Source organism: Amblyomma maculatum, chromosome 9 (assembly GCF_055883805.1).
Source record: "Amblyomma maculatum isolate TAMU_Amacu chromosome 9, ASM5588380v1, whole genome shotgun sequence".
NCBI classification, from domain to species: Eukaryota; Metazoa; Arthropoda; class Arachnida; order Ixodida; family Ixodidae; genus Amblyomma; species Amblyomma maculatum.
Window position 1 is genome coordinate 26,265,143 of NC_139352.1, and position 17,595 is coordinate 26,282,737.

The following is a 17,595-nucleotide window of genomic DNA, read 5'->3' on the forward strand; positions in this document are numbered from 1 at the left end:
GTAAACAAATTAACATCAGTACACCTCACTTCTTTATGGGCAAATTGGTGCATATTGTACGTTATAGATAGAGCACAAAACACACGCAGACAAAGTAACGACACACAGCAAAAGTGAGGTTGGTAGTGACGACTTTTGCTGTTTTTTTTTTTTTTTGCTCCAACTTTACAATATCAGTATCACTGTATTCATGTTGACTTACCTTGCTCGGGGTAAGCTGGGCCAGGGTCTGCCAGAGGCGTCATCAGGGACATCCGGATGGCAGGCATATAACCAGCAGCACTCCAGGGCACACGCCGCTCCTCAAACAGCACCCGCACACGGGAGTTGTCAAAGATGCGGCCGTCATGCACCGACCTGCGGCAGCTGGCTACAATGTCGTAAAACTGCAGCTGTGGCCCGGTGACCGCCTGCATCAAATGGGCAAACGCTAGTCAGCACAACTCGCGGTAGCTGTGCATTTTCTAGGCTCGTAAACTAAAGCCTGTAGTAGACTTTTCTTTTTTTTTTTTCAAACGTCAGTTAGCGTCGATATAACAGTTTAGCTATGGAAACACCGGGAAAAATATGTATTGGATTGCAAGAACGTAAATGCATGCAGAAGTAAACTTGTCCAGACCTCCTTTCCAAAGGAACTCAAAAAGCGCTGCGCTATTATTTAACTTTATATTTGATCCCCTGCTGTAGCGCTCGAGACGAGCGGACATGTGTTGTAAAAGAAAATGCACGAATGCAAAGCTGTGCGGAGGGCATCACTGCTTACCAGCACGTTGATTGAGAAGTAGCCCTTTCGGTTCAGGAATACTTCCGCGTTTGGACCACCGGGGCTCTTGATGCGTACGTCAGTGCAGTCGATGCACCCCGAGACGCCGGGGAATTCGCCTACACTGTAGAAGTCCCTCATCACCTTACGAAACTGCGACACATGAGGGAAGGTAACAAGCAAGGGGCACAAATGCTTTGCAATCAGGAATGTCATTTTCCCGACAGCATGGCACACAGTAGACTGCGGGATTCGGACGAGATCTCCAGTCATGGTCTGAAATGATCCCGCGCCGTAAAATCACAGTGCCAACAGCAGCTGGAGCATGGGAGACACTGGCTGGCCCCTGTTGTTGTCGCTTTCCTGCACGGCCAGCATAGCGAGCAGCCTTCGCGCCGTCGTCTTCGTAAAGCGGTACCGTGCTAGAAACTCCTGATCGTCGTAAAGCTTCATCGGGTTTCTCCGATCACGAATAGGTGGCCGAGGTATCACAAGCATACAATATGCCTCCGAGAACGCGACATCCATGGCATCACACGCGAATTCAAAGGCAGCAATACGGCGAGCGACATCTCTTCGGGTGGCGGACATGTTGAAAAAGCGAAGTCAGCTTCAAGACAGCCTTGGGGCTGTCTTGAAAAATGGCTAGACTTCGCCAAGATAGATCTTGACTTCGAGCGAGTCAAGTCTAGTGCAAGTTGCCATTGAGGTCAAGTACAGTTTATGGCACGCATTGCGGCTGACTTGACCGCCAGAAGTCAAGGCCCAAGTCAAGTTAGATTTCGCTGCATTCGGGGGTTAGAATGGCTATATATACTGGAGCTGGACTAATGGCTTGCTTTTGGCTCATCTTATATTAGAATGGCTGCAACAGTGTCTGTATTTTTAATCGATGGCGCTGGGAACGACATACAGCGTGCGTTGCGAACTATAAGGGTTTCAATGAAATGTGCGTCGCTACGTAGACTTCTCACGCTCACGTACGTGAAACTAAAACTGTCTATTATTTGTGCGCTTGAAGGAGATGAGTAGTTTGCAGCGTGGTTCAAAGCTGAGCGCTGAGTCCGCTGTCGCGTAGGAACACGAGGAGGAGTTTTAGGGTGCATTCAACTTTATTTATCACTTTCCTGTCCGTGGGAGTTTTTGGGTATTTCTTTAAAAAAAAAAAAACTTGCTTCGTACAGGAATGTCTAGTATCAAATTGTGTAGGAGGAACTGCTATTCACAGTGGTATTACTGACAACCCATATATATATATATATATATATATATATATTTTTTTATCACTTATAAAATAAATAATGGATTGTCACTATCAGCAAAAAATTGTGTTTAAAAAAACTAAAGTATCAGAGCTTCTCGATACAAGTAAAATAAAAACTTTTCTAAATATACTTTTTTTGCAATAGGGACCAATGCAATATTGCAGTAAATCCTAGCTTTCAGTTACAGTATTCGCTGAGTTAGGAAAGAAAACAGTAGTCAAGGTCGACTACGCTAAGGTCGACCCCTGGCCGTCCTCTAGCGGAAAACAAGACTCCCTGCGCTACCCACGGCAAGTAATATGTGGGTTGGGCAAACTCAAGCAACACTGGGCCGTGCACGGCAACACTGTGAGCGCTGCCATGGTGAAGGAAAGAATTCGCACCATTCATATCCATTCGCACATTCATGAGAACTTACGTTATGCTGTTTCCGCCCACCGGCAACGGTGATGTGTAGCAGCATTCGCAAAGCCATTAATGTACCTTTAATGCAGTTCTGGGACGTTTGTCATCAGCCAACGCACTCGTGCATCCCACTGTGCAAACAGGTATGTGCACATTCGATTCCTACATTCGTAGTGAGCGATATTAGAGGCGGTGTCACTTTTATGTATGTTTATTGGGGCAGTCAGGTCATCTAGCTAACTGCGATGAACTGTGTACGAGAGATAGCAATTCGGTAGTTGTTGGTTAAAGTGAACACGTGGAGAAACGAGCTTGACGCACCCAGGCAATGCATACGACTCGTGACCCCGCAGTTTGTCAACGACTCATGACGGCGGCAAAAAAAGGCAAGGTTATGCGCGTGCTTCGGGTGGACACGCACAGCACGCGCGGATCGAGTTTCCGTGGTCTAAAAAAACGTTTATTTGGGCTAGATGGTTCTTACTATTTGCGGGTTGAAGTAACAGCGCAGAACTAAGACAGAACAGAAGACCGACGCAAGACAAGCGTTCTTGGCCTGCGGCGGTCTTATTTGGGTCTTGTCTCAGTTTTAAGAGTTTACATGCTTCGTTGCACTTTTTTTCTTTTTTTTTTTACGGCCTGCCCCAATAAATACATCTGATATGGGCGCCGCGACTTATGGTCATGACGTTTTTCTGCAACCAAACTTTTGCAATGTGTTTATGCCTCGTTCATAAGGAAATTCACTGTTCGGACAATGGAAAAGGTATGAATTCAATTTGTCACCTTAATATGTACCTTATAATTTTCCTATTGTGTGCATGAATTGCTGCAAATGAAACTCTTAGAAGCTTGTGCAAAGTATGAGGCCAAGTTAAATTGCTTGCAGCTGAGTGCCGATGCCATGCATGTGAAAAGTTGAAGCTGAATCCATACTGCATACTGCATTCATACTGCACCATGCTCTAATATGCATCGATCGACCACTCGACGCATCAAGTTGCATCACTTGATTTCAGTCGTAATGGTCTCGTGACGTAAGAAGCTGGTAATTCCTAAAGTAGTGTTTCATACAAAAAATGCGTGTTTCATCTCTTCGGCATGTGAAAACTGTAAGCGTAGCTCGAGATCAGCAAGGATTTTGTGAAACGAAACTCCTGGGTCTTTCTTTCTGGCACTTGACGTGCACATATATACACAACAGTATCGCATGATGGAAGGTGATCATCAGAAGAGCCAAGGTGGAAAAGCAGGTGTTTCAGCTGTCACAGTAAACAGAGTGCGTATACTGTGAATATGAAGCCTTGGTTTGGCGAACCACGCCGACCACTCCAACGTGCAGCGTGATGGAAGGTAGTGTCAGCTGGCAGAGCCACGAGAGGTGAAAGCGGTGATGGGGTATGGGCCCAAATGCTTGTGCAGGTTGTGTAAAAAGTTGTGCTGGCTGGCCAAATAGCTGTGGAGGTGGTGGTTGGTGAAAAATCGGCTGGGCCAAAGAATGTATAGGCTGTGCCATTATTTGGGCTATTAATGCCTGTGTGCCTGAAAAAAAAGACGTTGTAATTTGGGCCATGGTTTCCTGAAATTTTTTGTTTTCTTCTTCGAGGAGCTGTCGCTGCTGATCAAAAATCAGCCTCGTTTGTTCTTTGATAAGCTCGCTGTTCTGTTCGTGCTGCTGCTTTAACAGCTCAGCAAGCTCCGAATTCCGGCTGCACCTTGGCCGCTTTGGTAGTGGTGCAGAGCTGCTGGCAACATTTGCTGCGGGTAATCGAAAAAAAAGGCAGACAGTAAAGTTAACCATTAGGTCAACTCTAGTTCAGAGAACAGAATTATTTCAACTCGCAAAGTTGCTTTAAAGCATGTCCTGTAGACTAAACCTGTTGAGAGCCTCCTGTGCATCACTCTTTTTGCTTTTATACAATCTGGAGGCACATTTAATAGGCAATTAAATTGCTATGGTATGTTATCTGCTTTTGTTGTGTAATTAACAAAAATAAGCAATGTTACTTGATATTGCAGTAATTCTTGGCTGCCTTAAGTGCTTTAACATGCAATCTGAATGCAGTGTGCATAAAAACTTGTGGTATAGCTAATCAAACATATTTACTTCGAGCATGTATTGCTTAAAGCACAAGGAACGCAAAAGTTTTAAATGAGAACCTCAAATTCTTACTTACAGTGCGACGTGCTTCCAGACAACTGCGAACTGCTCTGAGTTGAAGTTTCATCTCCATCGCTTGTGTCTGTAATTTAACAAAGGCACCTCACAATTAACAAATTGATGTGTCCATATTGCTTGAAGATGTTTTTTTACATTGTCAATAATTGTACCAAGATACAATTCCACACTTATATGTTGCACAACAGAACACGACAAATTGTGCACAAACATGACAAAACAACTGTATTGCCCCAATGCAGAAGCAATGGATACAAGACGCCGTTAGTTCCAAGAATGACAGCCGATTGGAATACGTAACCTTGCGGGGTGGTTACTTTATCGTCACTCGAATCATTTATATCCGCAATTGGCCCCAGCCAGTCAATTTAGTGTATTTGGTGGTTAGATTCTTCGAGTGTTGTGTTTGATGTTTCCTGTTTTTGGATCAAAATACAACGCGTATATCGTGTTTATGTAGTGACTTCTTTCTGCAAGCTTTCTTTTCCGATGATGTTGTTGCTGTCTGTGACGGATTAAGCACTATGGAATTATGTACGTACCCCTGCCTTGGCCACCAAAAGGCGGCTGGCAGTATTGAAAAAAATAATAAAAAATGCTTTGCCGTCTCAATAAATTGAAGAAAATGCTGTCTGATACAATGTGCTGCTGAATATATCAAACACAATTTCATTGGCATTGCTAAATACATTTAAGAAACTCAGATCGGACGTGTTCGCGGCGCGGCTTTGGCGCCGTTCCCCTGCAGCCAACCGACACCGTGCATTCCGTGCTTGCCGGAGGGGCCTGACCGGATGTCTGCTTACGGCGAGTGTGGGAACATTTCGCTTCGCCCGAGGTATACATGATACTCGCACACAATACAAGACCAGGTTACGCAGCTGCCGGTCAGTTTCTGCCAACCGTGGCACGCAGCGCGTATGCTAGAGCGGCTCCCAGCACAAGTTCAAAGCTTCACAAATTCCCTGCCTGCATTTCATGTAACGAAGAAAGGAAGTAGACTCTCCATTAAATATACTGCGAAGCTCGTACATTGCTATATTACCTCCCTCAGCATAATTTGTGTAGTAAACCGGTAACATTTTGAAGTAATAAGTTCTAATAGAATTCTTACTGCCACCGTAATATACACTGTCAGCGACTCCCACATTTGTAATTACTCCTGAATAGCCGCAAAGTGTAATATTGAAATGATAATGGCACATCGGGATTTAATGACGCAGCGCGAGTGCGTGGTGAAATCTGAAAGAGCGCAGCTGAAAATAAATTGATGAGCGGACAAAGAAGTGCGGAAGAGAATGGCAGCACGCGATCATTCCCGCAATGCGAGAACACGCGTTTCTACTACTGTTTCTAACTGGCACAAGGATAAAAGCAACCATACATGAAGCGCGTAAGCACTCTCATCGCTAAATTAATGCCACCAGTTAACTGGTGGCATTCATTTGTGCACATGCATAAAGCGACCAGCAGTGGTCACGCCACATGATGCATGAAGGCTCAGAAATCGGGCATTTCACTCCACCTCCTATGCTGTCGTCCTCGCCGGTTGCGTTGCTGTCGACTCCATAAACTTGCGCTTGAGCCATGGGGCGGTGCGACAGGATGGCGCTCATCGCATCATACCATTGCCACTTGGATGGCGCCGCACCGCTGCGGTTCTGTAGTTCCCTTTCCTGCGGTACACAAACGAGGCACCTTTAAAATAGGAGTGCTGGGCAAGCCCTACTCGTTATGAACTGAGTGCAATGGATTTATATTAAGAGACGTACCTTGGTATACTTCGATTTCAAGTTCTTTCAGTGGGTGCGAAGTTGCTGCCAAGTCCAGTGGTAGCCCAATTCTTCCATTTTCTCTCTAATGAGTTGGAAATGCGCTTGGTTGCGCTGCCGTCGAGAGTCCAGCAGTTGGCCGATGTCAATCTCGCTAATGATGGCGAGAAATGACGCGGTTTCCTCGCGGGAGAAGAGCGTACGTCCAGCGCACGCCGCGTTATTTCCGTCCGCCGACATCTCGCACAGTCTGTACGCCGTCTGCGCGCGCGGAGGCCAGCTCTCTCCGGAAGTGAGGAATTGGCGTGCCTTCCCATAATTCCCAATACGATGCGCCCGCCTGTTTATATGCAGCCCGTAAGTCGACTTCTCTCTCTCGATCTACCCCGGTCTGGCGGATTAATACGATGCGCTTTCCCGGCGCGTTATGCCGGTTTACATGAGGGCGATACGCTAGAAAGTTAATACGATGTGCTGTTGTCGCATCCATGTAAACACGGCTTCTGATGTTTTGAGCAGTTTTGCAAGAGTTGCTCCCAGTCTTCTTAAGTGGTGGCACTTGCTCTGCTGCCTGTTTCTCGCCATGTTTCCCTTCGAACATCACCTATAGAAAGCAGTGGTCATTTACTGAATGGTCACTTAAGGGGGGAAGAGGGTATTAAAAACTTTATTTGCTGTCCTATTTTGCTGCAACTTGGCATGCAAGTAGATTGCTGAACGCTGATTCCAAATATGTATTCAGATTCTAGATATCTAATTTGGAACTCGTGATATAAAAAATTATTCTAACCCAATTAAGCTTTTTCTTACGGGGCTTTATGGTAATTTTCCGATTAAAAAAGCTTGTTTAAAATATATGCCATCTATGCCATGTATCCACAGCACATCCTAAAGCTAAAGAAATGTATACAATGCCATTATTTAGATCATGAATGAATAACAAAGTTCAAGGAAAAAAAACAATGTGACAGTAATTAGTTAACATTTGATCTAAATAATGATCTTTCAGGTTTAACGAAAGAAGAAACGCTTTAGGATGTAGCTGAATTTCTGCTGAAAACAGTGACACCAAGTTCTCTAAAATCCGTTCATGTAAACATTATCAAAAGTCCCGTAAGGCTAAGGCATTTGACAAAAAAACAGAAGCTGAGAAAATTGCATTCAAAGTTTTAATGGCTCTGCAAGATTTCTTTGCTGAGCATATGTAAAAAAATATAGCTTTAGCATGTAGCCCAATTCTTTCTGAACACAGTGACATCAAACTAACAGGAATCAGCTCATGGGAAGATCACCAGAACCTTTGTATTTAATGGGTACCTCACCAAAAAAGAGCTCGGCAAGTCATTTACTAGTTTTGTTTGTGCTGTCGCATGTTCACAGAAGTCCTGGGCAGTAGTAGTCCTGGCCTCTGTCAGGCTTATGCTTCTTGGCCATCTTCTTCTTGACCTTTTCGGCATCACTGTGCCCTTTGTCAGACCTGTACAGTCTGTACCTATCTTTTTCACGGCTCCGACGAATGAGGCAGCTGCCAGGACTATAACCAAGCTGGGCTGCAACAGCTCTGCTGGTCGCTGCCATTCCTTGGTTGAAACGTGATCTGCTTCTGCCACAGCCCTTTCGACAGCCAGCAACGAGCCATGGGTGTTCTTAGAGCTTTGACTCCAAATAACAGAGTGCAGGCACTCAATGGCATTTTTCGTCATGCCATCGCTACAGCGCTCCAAGAGGGCCTCGTCACCAAGCCTTGCAAAGATGGGCTCAAGTGCAGTGCGAACCTCTACTGGTAGAGGGTTTTTGTGTGCTGGTGGCTTCTCTTGCTTGGCCAAAGCCTGGTTGAAAGCACACCATGAATCAGTGCCTTCAGGACAGTGGCTGTGGTCTGGGTTTTCATCTGTTGAAGTCATGTGCAAGAGTGTGGCATGCACTGCTTCTTCATGGCCGCAACATCATGACTGTGGCTCCTCAGAGCGTAGCCATAATAGTTGGCAATTTTTTTTATCTTCTCTTGTGTAAGCTTACCCTTTCCACCCAAGGATTCTCCTCGCGCCTTCTTCTCCACTAAATTGCGAAGAGCTGTCCCCATCCGCTTGTGGACATGATTTAGACAGTCTTTCTTCTCAATGGACAAATATCCATAGACTCCTTCCTGAGTCAAGGCTTGAAAGGTGCGGCTGTCCCCATCAGAAAGAATGGTTGTGTACTTCAACCCGTTTTTCTCAAGAGACCGCCTGAACAAGATTAAAGCTGCCTCAATCTCCATCCGCCCCGCATTGCATTCAATGTTCTTCATACACCTGTGATTGATAATCCAGTCACCATAACCGTCATCACAGGGATCAGGTGCACCTTGGCATCCACTGCAGTACCTAGAGAGGACAACATGATCAAGAACAAGGCCCGTGTACAACTCAATGATGCACCCGACTGCAATGTTGGAATTCTGTCCACGTCTTGCACGTGCCATCAAATATGACATCTATGTTGCTTGGTGGATTCATGAAGTTCTTGTAGACGTTCTTCACCACTGCAACACTTGCTGCTTCAGTAGCAGTAGCTGCAGCCTGGCAGGCTTCCACCATGGTGTCCATGTGTCCTCGAAAGGTTTTGTGATGAAGACCACGGTGGGAAAGATTCATGATGGCACAAAATCTTGTAGGGCAGTGAATCCTTTAAAATCTTGTAGGGCAGTGAATCCTTTTCCTATACTTTGCCCTTCATTGCCCGCAAATTAACCTCAAAGGGCGTTATTTTTGCTTCCCCCAATACTCGCGGCGACAAAAAGTGGCACTCGGTGAAATCACAGCTCGGGCATGTGAGCATCAAGTTTACTGCAAGGCCGTATTGCTTCCCGTGGCACTTGGAGAATTGAAGAGTGGCCGTCTCACAGTTTCTGCAGTTTGTGGACGCAAACATCTTTCTCAGGACTTCGATATCCACGATAACAAACTCTGTGCCACAATCGTAGTCTTCGCTTACTGTGCCGACGTCCATGAGCTCGAACTTTCGGCAAGTCGCGGACTTCTTTGCCAGAGAAGATTTGAAGTGATGAGCACGTTTTCCACGCTTCGCGCACTCCGTATCCGTGAAAAACACAGTGTCGAATCGCTCAGCACGCGAGCTCCGTTCAGCCGCGTCGACTGGCATTGAAGCTACAGCGTTTGTTGCCGTTAGGCTTAGCTCACCCAGCTCAGCCGCGGCCGACGGCAGGGAATATGAAGCGACGTGCAGCGTCCCAGAAGCCGACTTTTTTGATGGGCTTATACCAGGCGCGTCTACTAGCACTGAGGAAACTTGCGGCATCACCGAAGCAGGCATCGATGGGCTCGGTCGAGTCGTGTCAGTCGGCGGTGGATCGATGTTCGACGACACTGATGTTGACGCTGACGAACGTGGTTCAGCCGCGTCCACCAAGGAAGCAGCACCTTGCGGCAACACCGAGGGTGTTTTTGACGGTGCAGGGCTCTTCTTAGGTCCATTCGTTTCGGCTGCACCTTCTGAACTGGTTCACAGCTGGTTCACTGCAGTGCATGGATGGTTCAGCACTCTTGCAGCCACAATACAGTGGTGCAGTTAGAGCGCGATACTAGCGCCACTCTGAAACGAATGCTGAGGTGCAGATGTTTTGCAAAAGATCTGCAAGCCTTCTGCTCCCCGTGTGCCGCTGTGCATGGTCGTGCTGTGCTGTGCCCGTTAGAATTTTCGCGTTTTCGCCGTAGTGTTTGTGTTCCCTTTTTGCTGCTCGTGGTGTCAAAAGGACGATGTTAACCTGTGATGTACTGTCAACTCTTGTCAACGTAGCCATGGAGCCCATAGACTCGGACAGCGACGACGAAATCGACGACATGGCTGTGGCACTGGCTGAAAAGTTGGTGAGGATGGACAGAAACCGCGTTCCGCGGTACTATGAAGACGTAGTTGGAAGTTATTTTGATTTTGAATTCAAGAGACTCTTCCGGCTTTCACGCGATACTTTCCGCAATCTAGCAGCGCGCTATGAAACGTCTCAGTTCTTCCCAGAAGGTCACGGCGGGCGCCCTCGTATCAGTGCTGAGAAGACCTGCCTCGTTGTGTTAGGTTATCTGGGAAGCCAGTGCAGTATGTATTCTCTCGCTGACAAATTTGACATATCGGAATCCTCAGTGCATGCGTGCATTGAAAGGGTGCTCAACTTCTTGCATAGCATCAGTGAAGAAGTCATCTCATGGCCAAGCCAGCAAGAACGAGAGCGTATAAAGGCTGGCTTTTTGTCAAAAAGTGCAGGCAAGGGACCGCGGAACACCATTGGCTGTGTGGATGGTTGCCACGTGGAAATAAACACCCCGACGGGGTTAGCCCCCTCGTATTTCAATCGCAAAAAGTTTTCCTCTGTGATACTCCAGGGAATATGCGACGACAGGAATAAATTTATTGATGTGTTGGTTGGGTTCCCAGGTTCAGCCCATGATGCTAGAGTTCTTCGTGAAGGCCCGTTCTACGACGAAGCAGAGACAAAATGCGGTGATGACTACCTGCTGGGAGATAGTGCATACCCGTTGCTGCCTTGGCTGCTTACTCCCTACAGGGACACTGAGCACAACTTCCAGGTATGGAAAAAGAAATACAATAAATGTCATTCCTAGCAAAGAACTGCAATAGAGAACACATTCGGCCTTCTCAAGCAGCGGTTCAGAAGGCTGTATCTGGCTGATGCTGTTACCATCAAGCAGTGCTGTCTGATCATCATGGGTGCATGAGTATTGCACAACATGTGCAATGCAGAGCGGGACTTCTTCGACGAGCTTCAGCAAATTCATCAGCCTGAAGAGGTAGGGAATGATGATGAAAATGACAATGTCGACCGCAGTTTGGCAGTGTACAGCGAAAGCCTGCGAAAGGCCATAGCGCAGAAGCAGTGCTGAGTCCATATTCTCCAGAAGTGTGCACCAGTGTCAGTGTTCTTGTGAAATGAATAGTGCAACATCGCATGTATACTGTTGCAAATACAACAATGTTGCAGCACATTGTCAGGTGGAACCAATGAAAATTTATCACAATCAATGGATGCCGCCTTCTCGACAGCCGTGACGAGGCGCTCAAGCAGTGTCATTTTTTTTTTTTCAAAGCGGCCAGCTCTTTCTTTCCTTGCCTCCCTGAATTCATCAAGGAGGCCCGTTACGGAACTTTCTTTCCGCCTTTTTTTTTCACGGTGGTTTTGCTGTGCCGATATTAAGGGCTGCGGCTCTTCATCCAAACAGCTATTTCCCTCTTCAGTTTCGTCGCTACAATGTGAAGGAAGGGAATGCTTAGCTTCTGAATAGCTGCGGCTTAAGAATTTGCAGTAAAGGAACCCACCTGCTTTTTCCTATTGTTTTTCCAGGTGCGAGGAGCACAGTCGGAGCTATATGATGTTCTTTCTCAAGAACGTCGCTCAACTCCCTGGAGAAAGGAATACAAATTAGAAGCCTGAAAAAGCACAATGCAGAAAATAGACTAATGCACTCACTCTTCATGCTCACATGACGTCCTGGAATGCCCAGAAGAACCATTTTTTTTGCCTTGGCCCTTTTATACGATCGCTCAAGGCTCTTCCATTTATTCTGCACCTGCAGCGCCGTGGTTGTCACCGAAAATTCGGCAGAAATCAAATCTGCCAGTTTTTGCCATAAGGCTTTCTTTGTTCTAAGGAAAGAAACAGGCACAAACTCAGCCACATGTAAACTCAACACTTCTGCTCTTTATTTTGCGTCTAAATGCATGTCGAGCTCAAACAAAAATTATGTAACGCTGTCATTTCACATAAGAACCATGCATGTTAAATATGTTAATAAATGTACTTGATTTTATAAACTACCGCCTATGCATCTGGTAATGCTGGTCATGATCAAGTTCATAAGCTTTAGTGTGTCATCTAATTTTAGAGCTGCATTTTATATCGCCGAGCCCCTGAGCATGCAGAAAGCTACACATGATATGACAGCTGCTTCAAAGAGGCCAGACTTGACACATTGACCTTCACTGCCTGAAATCATGCAGAACTATGGCCACTCGAAGCTATTTAGACTATTCATGCAGAACTATGACCACTCGAAGCTATTTAGACTATCACTCAAATATCCATTTAGGGTTACTTGCCGAAAACCACCCATCTTCCCGACATTTTCCTTGAGCTCCTTGTACTTGGAGATCAAAAAGCGGGCCTTCGGCCCATTCCAGAGGTCAGCCTCAGGAGAGCCTAGGCGCTCATCGGGCGTAACCTGCGCTACAGGTGATGAAGCGGCCGACGCCACGGTTGGAGACGGCGCAGGCGACGCGGAGGCCGACTCCGCAGGTGGAGCCATCGGTGGTGCAGCCGTCTGTGTTGTGTCTCTCATCACAATGGACACGATCTCCCCATCTGTGCACAGAAAAAATATGGGAACGTATGACGGCTTGGACGCTTACGATTTGGCGCTAACACTGGAACAAAGCTATATATTAGATGTCAGTTAACAACGTAACACACAAGTATGTTATCATAATTTAACATCCAATAGGTAGTAGCGAGAATTACAGCAAAAAGGCAGTAGACAGCTACAGCGCTACAGTGAACCAAAAAAAGAACAAAAAAAAAAAAAAACATGTGCGTCCACAGGTCCGTTCGATTCACTCTGCACGATGTGAACTAGTTCATGACGGTGTAGAAAAAGTGGCGCACTCATGCAGCGCCAGTTCAGTAGTGCAGACGCAGCGCGATACTAGCGCCGATGAGAAACGAACGTTGAAGTGCAGAAGTCGTGCAAGCCTTCTGCTTTTGCTGTGCTTGCCGAGAGTTGGTGGTTCTACGGTGGATAGAGTTGTGTGCATTTTCTTGAATTCTTTGTGAAAGAAAAAAAAAAGAAAATGAACTGCGGTTTACTGCCTACTGTCATGCAAGCAGCTATGGAGCTGGTGGACAGCGATAGCGACGAAGAGGAGTTCGACGACTTAGTCGTGATGATCACAATGAAGTTGGTGAGGCTTGACAGGAACCGCGTACCGCGCTACTGCGAGGACGTTGTTAGCAGATATTTTGACTTTGAGTTCAAACGTCTTTTCCGCCTCTCACGGAGCACGTTTGACGCTCTTGCGGGTTCCTTTAAACACTCGCCGTTTTTCCCGCACCCCATGGGAGGCCGTCCGCAAATGAGCCCAGAAAAAACGTGCCTTATCGTTCTGAGTTACTTGGGCACTCAGTGCAGCATGTACTCGTTAGCAGACCGTTTTGATGTTTCGGTGTCATCCGTGCACACCTGCGTCGAAAGAGTCTTGGATTTTTTGAACAGCATCAGCTCGTCCGTGATCGCTTGGCCGAACCAGCAACAGCAAGAGCGCAGCAAGGCCTGCTTCTTGGCAAAAGCCGGCGGCAAGGGACCACGGAACACAATCGGGTGCGTCGACGGCTGCCACATCGAGATCAACAAACCCACCGAGTCGCCGCAGTCGTATTATAATGGGAAGAAGTGGCCGTCAGTGATTCTCCAGGGCATATGTGATGACCGGAACAAGTTTATTGATGTATTCATAGGCTTCCCGGGCTCGGCGCACGACGCCAGGGTGCTTCGAGAGAGCCCATTTTTCGCAGAGGCCGATGATAAATGCACCAGTGGATACATTCTTGGGGACTCTGCGTACCCGCTGTTGCCATGGCTCATGACCCCTTATCGCGACCACGGGAGCACCTTTCCAGCGTGGAAGAAAAGATTCAACAAATTTCACTCGCAACAGCGTGTCGCCATCGAAAACTCGTTTGGATTGTTGAAGCAACGCTTTAGAAGGCTCTACCTCGTCGACGCTGCTAGCATTAAGCAGTGCTGCCTAATTATAATGGCCGCATGCGTCCTGCACAACATGTGCAATGACGAGCGAGATTTTATAGATGAACTGGGCCAGCTGCCCGAGCTAGAAGAGGTCCAGAATGAGGAGGACGGTGATCTGGATTTTGACTCTAGCACTGCCAAACAGTGCGAAAAAGTCAGGAAGGCCATTGCCCAGAAGCAGTGTTGAGTGTGTGCTGTTTCACATTGCGCGACACATTTTGCAATTCCTTGTTTGATATACATGAACTCATGTTTATTAGTTAGTGCATGCATGCGAGTGTGTTGTATATTGATAGAAAATCGTCAAAAGGCATTTTTAGGATTAAGTTTTGTTATATCTGGATGGCTATTGATTATGATACATGAGACAGCGGACACCATAGAGAGCGGTTGACGTGACTCTCTGGCCTAGATCACTCACGACTTCTGATGGTATGCCAAAGCGTGCATACATATCCTTGAGCACCGAGAAGGCTGAGGTTGTTGACATTTTCTTGACCTTTTTACAAACTTTGAATAGTAGTCCACTAAGTGCAAATAAGTAGCACCACTGTGGTGGAAAAAGTCCATTGCCACTTTCTCCTATGGACTTGTCGGTAGTTCTCTGTCAAGGAGTGGCTCTCGCAGGTTAGCTCGCTGATGGTTGGCGTTGAGGCAGTGGACTTTTTCCACCACAGTGCTGCTACGTATTTGCTCTTAGTGGACTACTATTCAAAGTTTGTGGAGGTCAAGAAAATGTCAACCTCAGCCTCCTCTGTGATCTCGGTGCTCGAGGATATGTATGCACGCTTTGGCATACCTTCAGAAGTCGTGAGTGATCTAGGCCAGAGAGTCATGTCAACCGCTCTCTATGGTGTCTGCTGTCTCATCTATCAAGATATAACAAGTTTGAGATTTACTTATTTGCATTCTGCGCCTCTACAGCCACTACAAGCCGCTCAAGCAAAGCCATTTTGCGGTCAAAGCGTTCAGCACGCTCTCTCTTGCACTCTTGGAATGTGCTGAACAAAGCCTCTAATGTGGTGCCTTTTCTGCGTTTTCGTGTGCTGCTGGGCTCAGGCGTCCTTGATGGCCCTGGCTGGTCGTGGTCGAGTGTTGCCCTCGATGGCCCTGGCTCGTCGTGGCCAAATGCTGCTTCAGCTGCCGGGCTTGACCCAGATGGCAGCTCAGCATCATGCTGCTGCCCGCTGCTGTCTGTGTCAGCAGATGGGCTGTAAGAAATGAAAGGTTAAATTATATGAATTACCGAAGCACATAATTAAGAGACAGACCTTTCATTTTCCTGTTGCATGACTCTGCCAGGTGCCAAGAGGAATGTTGGAGCGATGTGGTGCTCCTTTTCAAGTACAGCACTGAGCTCCCTAGAAAAGAAAATCAACTTGTAGACTAATGCTGCACAAATAGGTTTGGTGCACTTACTCTTCATGCTCGCATGATACACGAGAGTGGCCCGAGGCAGAGTTTTTGTTTTTTGCCCTTTTGTACGCCCTCTCAAGGCTCTTCCATTTATTTTCAATTTGAAGAGCCGTCATCGGCTCTCCAAATTCGGCAATGATGGCATCCGTTATCGCCTGCCAGAGCGATTTCTTGGTGCTAAAGGAAACATAGAAACGACAGGAGAAGATGATGTGCATGACGAGTTCAGCACTTCCAAGAACTTTGTTCTAACTATACACTCTGTAAACTTTTCCTAACGTTTCTTGATTTGGAACTAATACTACTGCACAAGTATCTGGTTCCATGGAAATATGTCCTTATAGGAAAATAAATGATGCATGATAAAATGCTATTTGGTGCAGAATAATTCCTGCCATTAGTAAATTTTGTATAAGACACTTTTGAAACTGACACCATGTCTATATTCCACCTTCTTGGTTTTATGCACTCTTTGCTGACAATGTAATGAAGTATAGCTTACCGAAAGCCACCCTTCCTTCCGAGAAGGTCCTTCAACTCCTTATACTTTGAAATCAGGAACTTGGTCTTTCTATTAGACCACAGCTCCGGTCCAAGGAGGTTGCCAGGCTCTGGTGCGGAGCCTTGTTGCTGCGCATTTTGGCTGGCGTCGTCCGCGAAGACAATGGTTACAACGCTGCCATCTGCACAAAGGTGAACATAAGTAATCTGTAAACACCACGCATTGTTTGCAGTCACTCGGTAGTAAAAGTATACAAGTCGTGCAGTTCTCATTAGGTTTCCTTTGTTTGGTTCGAGTATGCTTGATCGAGATGGCACGCAGAGTCGTACCCGGCTAGGAAATCAGATGGTAGTCAATATTCTGTTTACAACCTACAAATATTCTAGCACCCACTACCTCCTTAACTGCAGTTTGAAGCTGCAAAAATGGTATGCCGTCTCGCACATGAGCAGAGTAGGCATGACACTGTATAACGTATATATCGCAAGAAACATCATGCCTCGGCCTAAGGTGCCTCACTGCATGTGCATCTCGCGGCAGCTGGCACGAAACGCAAGTGTTCTTTTACTGGACACAACTCAAGTACACGCGCGCCAAGTTACATGTTAAGCGATTTCTACAACAACGTGCATCATGTCATACACGTGTTGGCTTCTTTAGTGAACATACCTGGTGTCGAGTACGCGTAGCCGTTTCCTTGGCGAACTCGGGCACCGTTCTCATCGCAGATGGGAATGACGCGAGTTTCCACTTCGTCTAGCGTAACCCACAAGCCGTCGTCTGCTTCCATATCGGCTGCTTGCACGGCCTGCACGACTTTGGCACTGACCGCTCAGGAGGTGAACAGATTTCCTGAACTTTTCGTGAACTAGGCCTGCACGACGTCTGCACTTTTTTGAAACGAATGGCGTCGTGCAGAGGGCGCTAGGCTGCACTCGTGTAACGAATGGCGAAGTGTTGCACGAAGTGAACTAGTTCAGGTAGTGCAAACGAATCGAACGGACCTCACATACGCACGCCCGTTGTTAGTGCACGTACCTGGCGTGGCGTAGGCAAAACCTTCACCCTGACGAGTGCGGGCCCCATTTTTGTCGACCACAGGCCTCAGCGTCGTGAGCTGGCCATTTATTAGCACGTTCAGTGCTCCATCAATTTCGCCTGCTGCCATCGTCTGCTGCGTCCCGCTCTGCACCACCGTTGCACACAACCAAGGTATATGTACAATGGTAGCGAAGGTTCCATAGGCTCCCATTGGTCCAAAAAATGGCGGCTCATGGGCACCGCCATATTGGGGGGCAACTACGTATGAGTGACGTTGAATGACGTCACGCATACGTATGTTTTTAGCGCGAATTTTAAAGTGGTCTTTTTAAAGAACCCGCCTTTTCAAGCCGGTATCTCATGAAGGTTGCCTTTCAGTGCGCACCAACCTTTTCCAGTCAAATGTGCTCGTGTTCCTGCTAGTTATGGCCTTGGTAA

General features: G+C 46.8%; 1 protein-coding gene across 1 annotated transcript; it reads right to left on the bottom strand.

Annotated features, from left to right (window-relative positions):
• Window positions 1–15,456: 15,456 nt before the first annotated feature.
• Window positions 15,457–17,284, bottom strand: LOC146178620 (uncharacterized). The gene is made up of 4 exons (XM_084580007.1): window positions 17,155–17,284; window positions 16,117–16,297; window positions 15,618–15,791; window positions 15,457–15,559 (listed from the first exon to the last, which is right to left on the bottom strand). The coding sequence occupies exons 1-4, from the start codon at window positions 17,282–17,284 to the stop codon at window positions 15,457–15,459; spliced, it is 588 nt and encodes a 195-aa protein (XP_084436133.1).
• Window positions 17,285–17,595: the final 311 nt, after the last annotated feature.